This window comes from Anopheles stephensi, chromosome X, assembly GCF_013141755.1.
Source record: "Anopheles stephensi strain Indian chromosome X, UCI_ANSTEP_V1.0, whole genome shotgun sequence".
Classification (NCBI taxonomy): domain Eukaryota; kingdom Metazoa; phylum Arthropoda; class Insecta; order Diptera; family Culicidae; genus Anopheles; species Anopheles stephensi.
In genome coordinates, this window is record NC_050201.1 from 1,065,239 (window position 1) to 1,080,258 (window position 15,020).

At 48.4% G+C, this 15,020-nt stretch overlaps 2 protein-coding genes across 12 annotated transcripts in view; one reads left to right on the forward strand and one right to left on the reverse strand.

Moving 5' to 3' along the window:
• Positions 1–6,760, forward strand: part of LOC118502635 (cadherin-86C) — a 109,467-nt gene extending 102,707 nt beyond the window's left edge. For 8 of the 10 annotated variants that reach the window (XM_036035086.1, XM_036035126.1, XM_036035094.1 and 5 more), the window contains 3 exons: positions 1,293–1,552; positions 2,354–2,657; positions 2,719–6,760. In XM_036035086.1, the coding sequence (XP_035890979.1) occupies positions 1,293–1,552; positions 2,354–2,657; positions 2,719–5,160 (3,006 nt within the window). In that variant the 3' untranslated portion in view covers positions 5,161–6,760. Of the gene's footprint in view, positions 1–1,292; positions 1,553–2,353; positions 2,658–2,718 lie in introns of those variants that run through there. The other 2 variants (XM_036035144.1, XM_036035155.1) reach the window with 2 other exon arrangements.
• A 1,785-nt stretch (positions 6,761–8,545) lies between these two features.
• Positions 8,546–14,843, reverse strand: LOC118502675. 2 transcript variants are annotated; one of them, XM_036035170.1, is made up of 8 exons: positions 14,700–14,843; positions 13,698–14,067; positions 13,526–13,620; positions 12,167–13,427; positions 11,301–12,034; positions 11,035–11,231; positions 10,835–10,939; positions 8,546–10,768 (listed from the first exon to the last, which is right to left on the reverse strand). In XM_036035170.1, exons 2-8 carry the CDS (start codon positions 13,735–13,737, stop codon positions 10,708–10,710), a joined length of 2,493 nt encoding a protein of 830 aa, XP_035891063.1. In that variant the 5' UTR covers positions 13,738–14,067; positions 14,700–14,843; the 3' UTR covers positions 8,546–10,707. The 2 variants fall into 2 exon arrangements, with proteins under 2 accessions (XP_035891063.1, XP_035891073.1); XM_036035180.1 differs by having other exon boundaries at positions 14,595–14,840.
• Positions 14,844–15,020: the final 177 nt, after the last annotated feature.

Sequence of the window (15,020 nt, forward strand, 5' to 3'; positions counted from 1 at the left end):
TCCCATTTTCACAAGTTCTTCAAGCCCTCTGCATATACGCTGACAGACAAAACTAGTAAGACCTGATACATCCAATGAAATCCTCATTTTCCCAAGATCCTCAACTAAGTCATACAATAACCCCACTTTTACGCTGATGCAACGCAAGGTGGCGTTGATCGATTGTCCGTCACCTAGATTCGTCGTACTTTTTTAGCTCTTCAACCTCAAGAGGTGTGGGCTTGCCATTACTGACTACCTTGACTTAGTACTGCCCCTATAGAGATTGCATAAAGTATCCAGAAATAGCTCAGGTTGCTAATCAAAAACTACTACTACTCTCTTGGCCAGGCTTTTGCATAACTTTTGCCTTAATTTGAACAGACAAACGACCGTTGAATAGCGCGTCTTGTTGGGACGGGGAGCCTACTGTTGTCTGACTTAGACGACAAAGGAAGAAATAGAAAGCTGCATGCAATTTTTTGTTTGTTCTTTGTGCATTTTTGTGTATGTGTGTTTGTGTTAGGAATTGAAAACACTTTTCTATCTTTCAACACTGTTCCTACTCCTTGTCCAACATCTCCTTCACATTACTTCATTCATGGTTTTGTTTTTTTCTTTCCTAGATTATACATTCAAAATTAGATTAATTCATTTTACTTTTTTTTTCTTTCAATTTCGTTTTCACTTTCATTCTCTTCTCCCCTTTTCTTCCTTTTTTTATCCTTTTGTTATGAATCTTCTTCTTTCATGTTTTCTATCTTTCTTATATCCTTCGTTTACTCATCAATCCATTCTGTCTGTTTCATTTTGGCACAATCCTCAAATGTTTGCATTTAACTATTTGTGTGTGTTTTTTTCCATTCCATGTTTGACATTCCCTTCCCCGTTTTCCCATTCTTTTCCTGACCCCTTTTTTCCACGAAACTCCTTCCTTTTTTCCCCTACTTTTGCGATTTTCAAATTTTGTCAACTTTCACCTTACACGCACTGTAAATTATCATTCTCTTGCTCCAAATTTTTCACCCTTCACTAAATTTCGTAAAATTTACAAACATGTTCACAACAAAAAAAAAAAACGAAATGTATTTTTAAAAAACACACATACACCACTCTCAAACTCGCAAACCAAATTTTTTTCTGCGAATTTTCCTCACCCGCCATACAAAACAAAAAACAACAACAAAATGGCCTTTCCATTCATTGTCGTCACCAATCTGCCTTCATCATCCTGCTCACCACACCATCCATTACTCACCATTCATACAAAACCCCCGGCGTATGGGTGTGGTCCGTGGCTACACCATGCACAGGTCGCCGAATGGATGGGACGGCGAGAAGCCTGGTCAGCAGCGAATCGATCGACCGATTCCCGTACCAAGCCGACTCATTGGGAGTACCGAGGACGGCGCGACATTGGCAAAGGCACACTAGCGGCGGGAACCGGGGATGACGGGGGCGACGATCGGGATGGCAGCCCGAACAACCACGAGGACGAGAGCGGCAACGACGGCAATGAACGGAAGCGGGCGAATGATGGCGGGAAGCTAGAGAAGCATACAGTTAAAATTAGGTCAGTAAAGACGGCCATTTTTGTTTGTGTTTGCGGTTCCTTCCACCCGCGGGATGGAAGAGAAGAGGGGTAGAAGAAACGAGGGATAGGAGAGGAAGACTGTTTTTCCCCATAATACCTCTTATCAAAGGTTGCTGTTAATATCCCATGTCCTTAAATCCTACTGACAGTTGAGGCTACACAATCTAGCGAGAAAGAGCGTGAAAGGAGGCCATCTTGAAATTGAAGAACACATTGCATTGCGCCTATTCCAATAACTCTGCCCCTTGGACTTGGACGACGGAACTTAAAGCGATAAGCGTTAGTGTAGGCGAATTGCGTGTGCCAAGTGTAATCACCCTTCGCTTTGTGGCTTTTAACTACCCTTCTGCAGCCATGCTTTCCAAAAAGCCTTCAAAGAGAGCCTAAGACCTGTAACTTAGTAGTAGTTGGTAGATATTTTGTTGGGAACTCTCCTTTAAATAAACTGTACTGTGGTAATGTTTGTACTTCTTATGCTCCTAGAGCGTAGTCATTGTAGAAGAGGTTGCCAGGCTACATCCTTCTTTCCTGCCGTAAATGGTAGACCTTCCTGACAACAGGCAACAAAGAAGATTCTGATGCGCTTCCAAAGCTCCAATCATTACTGAAGTTGTTGTTAGCTGGTGAAGTAGTGGTGTCGTAGTGTAGAAAGACTGGTTGTAGGATGACCGATGTGTTTATGTACTATAGCTCCAACATTCTGTATTGACTTGTGGCGATGCGGTACCTGTTTGTGACCCAGCATTAATCTGCTTGTTTGTGATGCTACTACCTTTGCAGGAGCGACATGAAGAATAAATCTACCAAGGACGATGCGCATATGCACCGGTCGCGAACGAATCTGCTGAACGCCGACCGGGACATGTATGTGGAGGACGTGGATGAGCACGATCCCGAGTACCAGTCGCTAAAGCGCATACACCATCATCACCACCATCATCACGGTGGTGCTGGCAATGGAGGCAAACCAGTAGCAGACGATGTGCTGCCGATCGATGACGACTCCATGCGTCGGCATGAGATGGATCGGGGCAGCGATCTCAACTACGAACGGCGTGGCAGCTTCAAAAGACAAGGACACGCAGTAAGAATTGATTGCCCTCCAAGAAGATATTTCGCTCATCTCCTCCTTGTTTCTCTTGCAGGCACCTCCACAGCTCGTTGCGCACGGTGACGATATTGAGCCGCGTGATCAGTACTTCATCAAGGATGGCAATGCGGAGATTCTGCGTTTGATAACACGTGGCCGGAACGAGGAGGAAAACATCTACGTCAACATACCGCAGCAACAGCAGCAACAGCGACCTGGTGCCGCCAACCAGCCTCAGTACATAATGGTGGATAACGGTGGCAAAGAGATCCTGATGCGACGGTACATCGAGGAGCAGGCGAACGGGAAGCAAATCATACGGGAACACTATCAGCTGCTTCCAGGCACCACCTTCATCCAGACCATCCCCAACGAAGTACCGGTGAGGCGTGGTGAACACGTGACGGAGGTGAAGATCGGTGCAGCACAGGCCGGTCGGAGTAAGATGGGTGGTGAGCAGGGTGAAAATGAGGACGGTGGTCGGTTAAAGCCGGCCGTCTCAACACACTCCCTGATGCACCAAGAACTGGAACACTCGCTCAAACAGCAGAACGCGCTGCTGCGGCAGATACTGCTTGAAAAGGAGAAGCTCGAGGAACGCTACAACCAGTACGAGCAGGCACTCGAGACGCAGAGCTTACCGTGCCAGTCGATGGCGGTGGTGGTTGCGGCTACCCAGACCGACTGCGACACCGGTACGCAGACCGATCCGGTTCGAGCCGGTGGACCAAACGGTGGACTGGGCAGACGACGCACGAAAAGCGAAAACGATGACTCGCTGTCGGAGGATGAGTACGAGTACGTGCGGTACAGTCCACCGGACAGCCCGGACGGTGTGTATCTAATCAAGCGTCGGCGACACCGCAAGAAGACGAAGCATCGGGTCGGAAAGGGTAGTTTCAGTGGAGAGCACAGTGGCGGAGAGTCAACCGGTGAGAGAAAGTCTAACCGACGGATTATTGTGGTGGAGTCGGTGAAGCGGAAGATCCGGACACCGATACAGGAGGAGGATGACGAGCTCGTACACCATGGACAGCATGGGCATGGGCGTGACGGGCATCACGGGCAGGGTAGCCATCGGCGTGGTGGACAGGAAACACGTACCAGCATTCTACGCCGCAAGCGCAACGAAGAGTTGTCGCGAGGCAGCAATGGGAATGGACATGGCAGCACGTCCAACGGTAAAGATCACCGGCTCAAGCGAGATGTACTGATGGAGATTTCGGATTCGCTGCATGGTGAGCAGTCTCGTGGTGGAGGACGGCGCAGTAATGGTGCTGGCGCTGCTGGAGAAAATCGACGCAAGAAGGTGTACCGCAAGAACGTCAAGTACTATGAAGATTCGGACGGCTCGGAGAAGGAAGTAGTGGTGCAAAAGAACTACTTCTCCGCCGACAGCCTGGACGAGATCACGTCCGACGTGGAGGACTATCGGTACTCGGTGACGAAAACCTCCAAATCGGTAACCGTCTCACCGAAGGCATCCGTCGAACAGCGCATTTCGCGTCGTGACGATAAAACCGAAACCACCACCACACGCATCCGGCTCACAACCTCCGAGTCGCCGAGCCGTCGTCAGTCGACCGGACCGACCGTTGCACCACCACCACCGAAAGGGCCTGCACCGAAACCACCGCGGATGAGTAAATCGCTCTCGAAGGAGGAAGGACTCAACGAGACAACGGCCGGCGGAGAACAGCACGCCGTCAACCCGAAGTACATGGACTGGTACTACAACCTGGGAAAGGATGCGGATTCGCTGGAAAAGCGCGAAGGTCGCAAACGTCAGGAGCAGCAGCAGCAGCAGCAGCCGGCAGTCGGCACAACCACGCTCACCACTACCACTACCAGCTCCACCACTACCATCACGACGGGCGGCAGTCGAAAGAAGCCGGACATGGACGCCGGTGCAAAGGGTAAACCGGAACCAGCACCTCGTACCAGTCCACCGAAGGAGGCTCGACTGCTCAAGGAAGACATCCAACACGCACGAAAGGTGCAACAGCAGACTCAGTCTCAACAGCAGCAACATCCGGGCTCGGAAGCCGGCAACAGCCATCCACTACTCCAGCATTCCGAACATCGTTACGAGGCAGAGTACGGCACCGGACCGCAGGTGCCTGCACCACCGGACAAGCTTCCCCACTACCTCTACCCCGAAACGCCTCCGATCGTTAGCCGCGACAATAAGGTACAGATCAAGATCGTCGACTCATCCGCCGCGTCAACCGGTCCGCAGGCACCTCAAACGGCCGCAAAACCAGCAGCCGGTGGCACCAGCACCAAACCAACCAACACGACCGGCACGAACGCGAAAACGCTCAACGTGTCCACGCTGGAGGACGATCACGATTCGGGGATCGCGATGAACTCGCTGCTTCACACCAAGGGCAAACGCAACAAGATAGCGGACAAGAAGAGCATCTTCACCATCGCGTACGACGATGTGCGGATCCGGCAGATCCGGTCCGAAAGCGATACACCGCCATTCTCCTAACGGCGGGCAGGAAGCCTTCGGCAGCGATCCAAACGACGCCAGCGTACGCCGTCGGGTAGTGGACGGCCACCGAAACGGTGCAGTGACTAGGATCCGGGAGGCTTGACCAGCAGCGGAGACAGTAGCTGTAGCAGTAGTACAAAGCAGTAGTGCCGTTTTGACCATTGAATGACCATACTGACACAGACCTTTTTCCAACTGCCATATAGTGGTGTTCCAGCCCTCGGCTATCGGTACCAGCAGCAGCGGCAGCAGTAGCACCAGAAGCAGCAGTAATAGTAGCTAACAGTAGCGGTAGATTTAATTAGTGATAAACTGTGGAGCATGGAATAGACCGATGGAAGGCGAGTGAAACCGTGCGGTCTCAGAGTATTGTGACCCAGATTGGTTTTGTTAGGTTAGGCTGTCTTTCACGTCCATCGCTCGGAGTTCTGATCCCGATGCGCCACCCGCATGCAGTCACACGATCGCGCTTAGGCTTACGTTTGCTTGTACGTCCATCGCCGACGCCCCTTCGCTATCTTCGGTTAAGCGCTTATGTACAGTAGCTTTACAATACTTTAAAACAAGGCACGTGAACCGGACGCTAGAGACAAATCATTGTCGATGCTTACATTAAAGCGTAGCATGGGAACCGATTGTATTGCGGTAATGTCCTTATAACTTGACACCCGGTACACAGTTTGTCCTTCACGCGTTCCTTATGTATCTTTACCTGTGTAAAAATAGAGCAACTCTTGAGAAAGCGAGAGGAGAGAGTTTAAATTTGTAAATTTTGTTTCGTTAGTGCCTTAGGTTCGTCAATTTACTGTTCCTTTACCAAAATGGAATCATTCGATAGGGTGGCCTGCGACTGCCAGGTGTTGGATGTAGGATGTTAGAGGTTTTTTGCAGGAAAATTGCCATAAGAAGTAGTTCAAGGTTCCGCCCACTTTGCATTGCAGTAGCACGACACTTGACGCTCATTTTCCTGTCCTGTTCATGTATATAGCGACACATGTTTGTGGTTTGAGTAGCGACATTGCAGATGCCATTCAGGATGGTGGGCAAGATAGAATCGAAGGTCGCAAGGGATCATCGTTAAGAGCAAGCAGTTAATCATGTATAGCAGATATAATTTGCGGCTAGGGTTAGTATCGTAATTATGTGTAGTAAGCTGCAACAAGTAGACAAATGCAATGCGCGTTGAGGAATGTTCGTGGAATGTTCCGAAGGACAAGATGGCCGGATGTTCCAAACATGGTTTCTTCCATCGGGTCGAGCAAAGTTTGTCGCCGTTAGCAGGTTCAGTAGAAAAAAGAAGGGGGAAGGTACTAGAATATTAGCGAACATCCGTATTTAGGACAACGATAGCAAAAACGGAAAATCGTAGATACTTTTAAAAACCTAGACTATTACTTCCTAAACTGATCAATCAAGCGAGACGCAACCTGTGGACGCACGGATATAGACGGATGATCCCTTGGGTGGGGATCCGCTGCAAGGAAGTAGGACATTACCTATGGGAGAGGGAGGGAATGCAACGAGTAAACTATGAATAAAGAGAACTCTCTATTTTTTACACAAATTACAATTAAACAAAAAATGAAACCATAAACAACTATTTGTTTCCTGCATTCGATTCTTCACTGGAGCATCCACGTGGGAAAGAACCGAACTCGGTGCATTGGGAGTCGGAGTATTTGCCGTTGGAACGTGCAGCAGAGGGGACTTGGAAGTGACATACTCATGACGTGCCCTCCAGTTGGAACTCCATTCGGATGTTTGCTTCTAGGGTCATTTCTGAGCTTAGAAATTTCCGCTTGAAAATTGACGATAGTATTGGTGTTCTTCATTCAGAATAGTCTAGGACTTAGAGCATAGTACGCTACAAGAAGCTACCAGTAGAGGACTACTAGACCTCTCCATAAGACGTCACGACGGAGTACAAAGTACACGCTTGTCGGAGGCTCTACCCGTAATAGAGACCGACCAGGAAGTAAAGTATCGAATGACGGCGTACATCTCGATGAGTTAGAGGAGTCCTAGAGGTAGAAATGGCCCACAACTTGTATTTTCTTCAATATCGCGAAGACTAGACTTCGCACAGCGGTCAGCCAATGTGTTTCTGAAAGGTTTTTCAATGTTCTGTCGAATGAGCTTTAGTGATATTTTTTCCGAAAATCGTCCCATACAAGCTCTAGGACCCGGGTGCCTGTAACGGCCGACTTTCGCTCTAAGGGTAAACAAATCTAAAGGCACAAAATCATTTGGTAACGTTTTCGCTAATTAGCTCAGCTCAGTACACGCCCCCGGGACGGATAAAACCTGTATCCAGCGTACGAGAGTCACACCCATCCACCCAGACAACCACCGCACCAGCTGACAACATAAGTCTTCGTAAATTGACGTTAAGCTCTAGACCGGCAAGTACCCAGTAGTGGCGAGCAGGCTGGTTCTTTAAACTTTATTTTTAGCAAGGTTCACCCTATCCACATCCAAAACAAACCCAGCAAAACGCGCACTGGAAGCAAAACAAATCCCAACCGTCCTTGCACGACGGCGAAAACGATCGGCCAAGCTGCGTGGTTCGCTTCCAGCCTTTCGGATGGAAGTCACCTCAAGTCGCGTTTTAGCGCCCAGTTCCGTCGCAAACATAAAAACACAAACCGGTTACAGCTGTGGAAGTATGGGCATACTACACCATATTCCTCCTTCTATCTCTCCCGTGTTCCCCTTTAGCCATCGACCAATCGCCCAGCCAAACGCTGACCAATAAACTGAACTGGTACGATTTGCGAATGCGAATGTTTATGTAAATACGTGTCAGCCGGTGTGACAAACGACGGGCAACAAATGGCGCCAACAGTTCAAAATGGCTCGAACGGCACGCAACATTGGCGGGGATCGGGGACTTTGTTGGCAAATTAGCAATAAGTGGCTTAATCTTGGTTGAGCTCTACTCATCCGGTAAAATCGTAGGTATGAACGTAATTCTTCAAAAAAGTGACAATAACCCAGGGTCCATAACAGGGCCGGGGTTCAAATCCCATCCAGACCGCCTCCCCGTACTCAAGGCTGACGACTTTTCTAGGGGTAAAATTAAGTCACAGAAAGCCAGCAATGGCAGGCCGAGACCTCTCGAGGTTGTAGTGCCAAAGAAGAAGAAGAAGAAAAAGAAGTGTACTGAGTGCGCATAGCTTTTCTTCTTCTTCTTTGGCCCTATACAACCTCGAGAGGTCTCGGGCCCTGGCGCCATATCCCTATGACTTGATTTTACCCCGAGCTAGTCATAGTCAGTCCCCTGTCCTGCCGTGTAAAAACCGCGCCCCAGAGCGAATATCGTGTAACACTCAACAATGTCCCAAAGCAAAGCGTAATTAAAAAACCCTGAAAACATATCCTATAAAAGTTGTTTGTTAATTGCATTATATTATTCGCATATTACTTCTCGCCCGGCACGTCCCTAAACGGTACGAGAGAAAGAGATTACACTTTTACTTGATAATGCGAACGTGCACGGCTATCTTCTATCTTCCCTCCGATTCCTTATCCATCGACAGTCGCCTAAATGAGGCTTTCCCTTCACCATCGTGTTATGGTTTTTGTTTGTTTGTAAAAAAATCGCACCTACGTTAACCAGCCGAATTTCACAGCTTGCCTGGTTGCCTATCATCACTGCCTGAGAATATGCTTGGGGTGTTTTATTTATTTATTTATTGTTTAGTGTTTCTTTATCGTTACCCATCTACGTCCACGTCGTGTGCATTCTAATGATGTGTAGAACCATAAAAATGCACTCGCAAGTATTGATTGAGCATTCAACGCATCATCTTCCGTGTAGAGCACACGTAAGCAGGGGGAAATCGTTCTGCGGGAGCCTTTTGGAAAGCCAACAAATTATTCGTCCGACACTCGAATGGTGCTCATACAAGATGCAAATAAAATGTTTTCACAACTCCAAAACATAAAAAACCCGTAAACGAAAACTTCCCTTTTTTTTAACTACTAACAAGCTAATTTGCGAATTTTCATAGCGATCCCGATTTGCTCTTCAAGCGAAACATTTGTTAAAAAAGGAGATTCTTTATGAGATGCGGGTTTTTTTTATAGATTTTGGGCTGTTTAAGCTATAACACTCACGCACAAAAAGTGAACCGGTCATTGAACCAGAAAGGGGAAAGAGTTTGTATAGTGTTTGTTTATACTTTATATAAAAAAATGATCAACCACATCAGCAGCAACTAGGATGCAGCATATTAATGAGCTGAGGGGGTTATGTTTAGTGTTCATTTATCGTTAAGGATTTGCCACTTGGATGATAAGATTCTGCAATAATCCGCTTTCAAAACATAGCACATGAAATAATGGTAAGTAATCAAATGATACCGATTGTTCAACAACACACATGCAATGCTGTCCTTACGATGCACGGACGCAAGTCAACAAGACTTGGCGGGCGCATTCCAGCGGCTGAGATGCTAATAATGAGCTAGAGGAAGCACCTGGACATCATCAGTCGGAAATGGTGTTACGATTTGCTTGCATCGTTCCTATACTAATTGTTTGATCGATATATAAACATCCAATTCGTCAGCCCATACAGTCCACCCAGCAGAATTGGAGCACTTTGTTCACAAGCATTAAAGCTTTTTGAGAGTTTTTTTCTTTTTCGTCTCGTCTTGAGCTAAGTATGTTGAGGTTTGATTGTGTTACGGGGAGGGTGCTTACATCCTCTTTTCTCTCCCTCTGTCTTCTTGGCCTACCGACCTCTACAGGCCATGCCTACCATTTCTGCCGTACCGTCCTGTGGGAACCGTCCGGATGGGATTTAAAACCTCGGTCCGGTCCGCCGTTCTCACCTCTACCACCTCTTCGATTATGCTGTTGCTTACTACTACACACAAAAGTGTGTTCTAGTTCCTGGTTTCATGCTATTTTTTCCTGTCATTATTTTTTTTTTCGAATTGCTTTTGTACCCTTTGCCCGAGACTAATTGCTACCTTTCCCAGCCAGTTTTGCGCACTAGATGCAATCGTATTCTACGTGTACGTACCGCATTTATAAAATACCTTCAGTTTTGGCAGTTTGATATTCTAACCTCTCGCTCTCTCTCTCTCTCTCTCTCCCTGGCTTTGCACAATTTGTTCCTGTCGTTACAAATTGCGGTCCTAGTTTTCTTCTACTGTCATTGGAGAGAAAAAAAATTACTACACCATTTGATGATCGAAAATCCGTGTTATTTTTTTACAGCAAGTAAATTTAACTGACTTGGGATGCCTCCTTAAAGAGCGTTTGATATTAATGATTGCAATACACTCGGGTACGGTACTACCTCTCCGGGACGTTCTGACCACCTGCCATTCGAAGGCCTCTTCGGGGTGTGCCCTTGCTTAACAACAAACATCAACAAGTATGATTATTATTCGGTTTTGATTGCTTTCTCTCTCTCTCTCTTTCTCTCTTAAGACGCGCCATCATGTCTTAACCGGTTTACGTATCGTAGAGGAAAATGGGGGAGGGGGATAAAACATTTTGACAATCGTTCCAACGTTTCGTTACGGTTTTCTACAGCCTGACCTTAAGCGATTCCATCCGCTGTATGATACGTTTCCGCAGCTCAGCAAACCTAGAATAGTGAGCAAAGGGGGCATTAGTACAATTGGAAGGAGACACTTACGATCGATAAGCTTACTTGAACCGTATTCGATGCAGCTCACGTTGCTCCTCCTCGTGAAACCGTTCCAAAATGGCGCGACACTCCGGAATCGAAAGGTTCAGAAACTGTGCAACTTCGCTGCTACACTCACGTAGGAGGGCCAAAAGAGAGACAAGACGTTTGGTTAAGAAATTAAATAGGAATAAGAATTTGAAGTTTGATTAAGCACCCTTTACCTTATTTCCTGCGTTTGCTGACCGTCCATCAGGAACAGCTTGGCAATGTCCTCGTGCGGGCCGAGAATGACACGCGTGACGAGCGGATAATCGTCATCCTTTAGCTTCTTCTGCTCACCATTATCGCGCACGATAAATAGCGCAAAGTTTTCCGCCTTCGATTCGACCTTATACTTTTCCAGCAGTAGATTGATTACCTGTGGAAAATCGAGTTCGATCATTGTGGTGTTTTAAGAAGCATGCTAACGCGAGACGACCGTGCCTACCTCCTGCGTGTTAACGAGAGACGTCACCCAAACGTTCATCTGCGAACCGTACGGAGGTGTGAAGAACGACGTTTCGCGATTGTAAAAGTGTCCGTTGATGGAACAGCGGCGCTTCAGCTTGGTGCGCGACCGCCGATTGCCCGACCGACGCTTGATGGCGGTAGAGCCCGTTTTCGGTGGCTTCCGCAGTACGACCCCATCATCCGTTACGGGATGCCCACTGATACTGGTACTGTACTCCGACGGCAAGGTCGTTGTGGTTACCGTGGTGGTCGTTACTGCCGTCATATCGCCATCCTCCGACGGTGTGGCTGCTCGTGCCGATGATGGGCTCTCCAGCTCATCGTAGCAATCCATGCGAATGTGAATCGAGGTGGTCTTCTCGGATGGTTTCAGCGTTTCCGTACCGGTTCCACCGCCACTATCGTCGTCCGCGTCGCTATCCATTAGGCTGTTGCCCGAATAATGATTGCCCTGGGACTTGGAACGCAGCAGCCCACGATCGGCCGTCCAGCTGTCCGTGTCTGTGCCGGGTGAAGTAACACCCCCGTTCGTCGTCGCCTCCGATGACGGTGGGTCGTTGGTTGGGTGGGGCCGTTGAAGATGTATCCGTTTTTTGGGACTATCGTTCGAAGATTGTCGGACGTGATTGGGCGATGCATAAACGCCATTTGCCGGATGACGTAGAGTCGTTTCGTCTTCCTCATTACCACCCGACTCAACGTGAAACGATCCTAAAGAATGCGTAAAACAAACGTCACTTTAGTGGTGTATATTCGAAGAGAAAATATTCGAGAAAGGACGCCTGAAATAGCAGACAGAGATTTCTTGAGGTGTTAGCGCCGGCCTCAACGAATACGACCTACCCGTTATATTGCCTGCCGGGAGAGAAAACATTGCATTCCGGCACTGCTCGTCCGACAGACTCCGGTTCATAACTCCGTCGTTGTACAGCTTCAACGAATCGTTGATACGTGCCGGATCGATAGGTTGGTTCTGCTTGAGCGTACCGTCCGTTGTGCCCATCTCCGCCGTGCTGTTGATAAACTCACGACTAATCTGCATCTTGAATGCTTCAAAATCGTGTGACCGTAACGTTGCTTCCGGCGTACGAAAGTCGTCGTCCCCGTTCGTGGTCACACTGGTAGCGGTGCTGGTGACGCTTGTGGACGTGTCCGGCCCACCAGTAGTCGTACGGTCACTATCACCGGACCCACCCGAACCAGCCGAACCGCCGGTCGCCGTGTTAGGTGTGAGCGTCTTGTAGTCTGTGTCGGTGATGCTTTCGCTAGCCAGACTACGATCCCCACCCGATCCGGATCCGGGGCCAGCCCCGGTCGATGCCAGCGGCGACGGCATCGTGCGATACGGCTTCTCGCTATCGTCCAGCTTCCGTTCCACCTGCAGCAGCTCATCTATTTCATCCCAGTCAAGCTGCTTCACATCCAGCTTGGGTGGCAACGTAACGTACTTGCTTCCCGCATGGCTCGGCGATACTTCCTTGGACGATTCACTCGACGAGGCCGGCTTCGAGTCAAAGTTCGAGTTTAGCTCCGACGATAGGCTGAGCGTGTCGTACGAGATGCTCTCCGAGATGGTGGTCGTGTCGTTGTTGCTATCGATCGGTTCCGTCAAACTGGAAGTACTTATGCCCATAACGCCCGCACCGCCCCGTGCTTGCTGTTGGTCCGGCCCGAGCGGCACATTTTCCTTCTCATCGCCCTCCTCATCACTCGCTGCGTTGCGCGACACCGGATTGCTTTGACGGTAAGAATTGCGCTTGCGCACCGTCACCACTGTCCGCTGATCGTCGTCCTCCTTCAGATGGATCATACCCTGCACACCCCAGTAGATGCGCAACGCACCCTCCAGCACGAGCCGCCCGTTTACCTCCCGGCTTCGTATCTCCATACTTTTATTGTTGTGGAATTGATTGTAGCACTTCAGCTTGGACTCGAGATGGCCCCGGGGAACGGTCGGACCGGCCTGTGACCGTTGGATCGCCTGCTTCTTTTGATCCGGTTGGCCGAAGCTCTTGTGCGACTCCACACGCGTACCGTGCCCGAATAGTTGCGGTCCAAACAGGGCCCCATAACACGGCACATGGCAGTACGGAACTCCTTTATGCTGGAGATGGGATAGAAACAAAATAAGAAGCGGATATGTAGCTTTGCAACGAAACAATATCGAAGGACTCTCATTACCCTAGCTGAGTGAATACTTACTTCAGCATGCTGGCCAGGGTTAAGCCGTTTGCCACACTCCTCACACCGCAAACATTCTGGATGCCAGTCATAACCGAGCGATTGTTTGCGTTCCGCTGAAAGCATAGAATATACAGGTGAGCCAATTGAATACCAAACGGGAAATCGACAATCGATATTCAGCTTTACTTACCAAAAAAGACGGGTTTGCCGCATTTGTGGCACTTCCACATTGTGCCACGTACTAGCGGCCTTCTGCTCGGTGTAGGATCCTGTAGTGTTCAGCTTCCGCAGGTTATATGCTCAAGGATCATTCAATCCGTTGAGTTTCGTTGCCGGATGATGCTGTTGAAATCGGTTTGATAGGAAGTGGTCTTCCCACCGGAAGTAGCAGTTGATCGAAGGGCTGAGCGAATGTCTGATGGACGAGAGCACAGTCGATATCGAGCGGTTGATGATCGTGCGGTCTATCGGTTCAATGTAACCCTCAGGAACTGCGTTGCATTGTATGGCACATACTCCTCCAGACGGACACAACCACACATACACACGCACGCACTTTGCTAAAATCGATTACAACCAATGGAACAGTTCTTTAGCAAATAAACACTACGAAATACCTCACAGACTGGTGTGTAAGACAAGAAGGCAGCTAAGGAACTGCTGTTAAGATAGTATTAAGGGATTATATTGCGTTTAAAGGTTTGAAGCAGTAGCACGCTAACAGGTAAACCTCACAAAGGACAAGGGAGCAGTAGGCCATGATACATTCCACCGACTAATCTTTTGCAGCCCATTCGTCTACGCCATTCCCCTTTTCGCTACCGGAACAGCTAATCTTTCCAGTGAGCAGATGCATAGACGAACAAAAAGAACGTCTTCGCGTTCGAAGCGGTACTACGGTACGGTTCGTTTGTTAAGGCTTCCTACGTGACTTCAGAAAACTATACAAAGATGCATGTATCTTTACGCCGAATCTTGTCCTGACCGGCCATGACCGACGATGATTCTCGATTGTCCACTCGTTCTATCTTCCTTCCCTAGCGGAATTGCATTCCGGATGTGGATAATAATGGCATTCAATGCTAACCTTTAGTTCCACCTGCAGCAGCTGCTCCGTAGCTGGCCGAATCTAACGAACTGCGTGGCTCTTAATCTTAATAATAAAATATAAAGTACCAAATCCTGTACTTACGATGATGATTTTAGCACTATTTCCTATTTTGTTTAACAGTACGGACAAACGTAAAAAACAGCACACCCCATACGATTCTCTCTCTTGCACACCCACTTACACATGTACACTTAGGAGGCTTTGCTGGATTTATATAAATGTTGCCCGTCAATGTTTTCCCTTCTTCTTCTTCTTTCCCTTGCAGCCAGCAATGGGCCCGATACGTCAACGCGCTGTCAGCTAGGATGTCAGCGGTTTGACAGCAGCGTTGTGGGTACGAATAGGCCTTTTTATGTGCACTGCAAAACGCTTGAGAGAAATTAATATAAATTCGTTTTTAAG

Coding starts and splice junctions, on each gene's coding strand:
- LOC118502675 (XM_036035170.1), bottom strand. CDS start 13,737: ATGTGGAAGTGCCACAAATGCGGCAAACCCGTCTTTTTTG. Junction 11,232..11,300: donor CTCTCGTTAACACGCAGGAG/GTAGGCACGGTC, acceptor GATTTTCCACAG/GTAATCAATCTACTGCTGGA. Junction 10,769..10,834: donor CTGCATCGAATACGGTTCAA/GTAAGCTTATCG, acceptor TCACTATTCTAG/GTTTGCTGAGCTGCGGAAAC.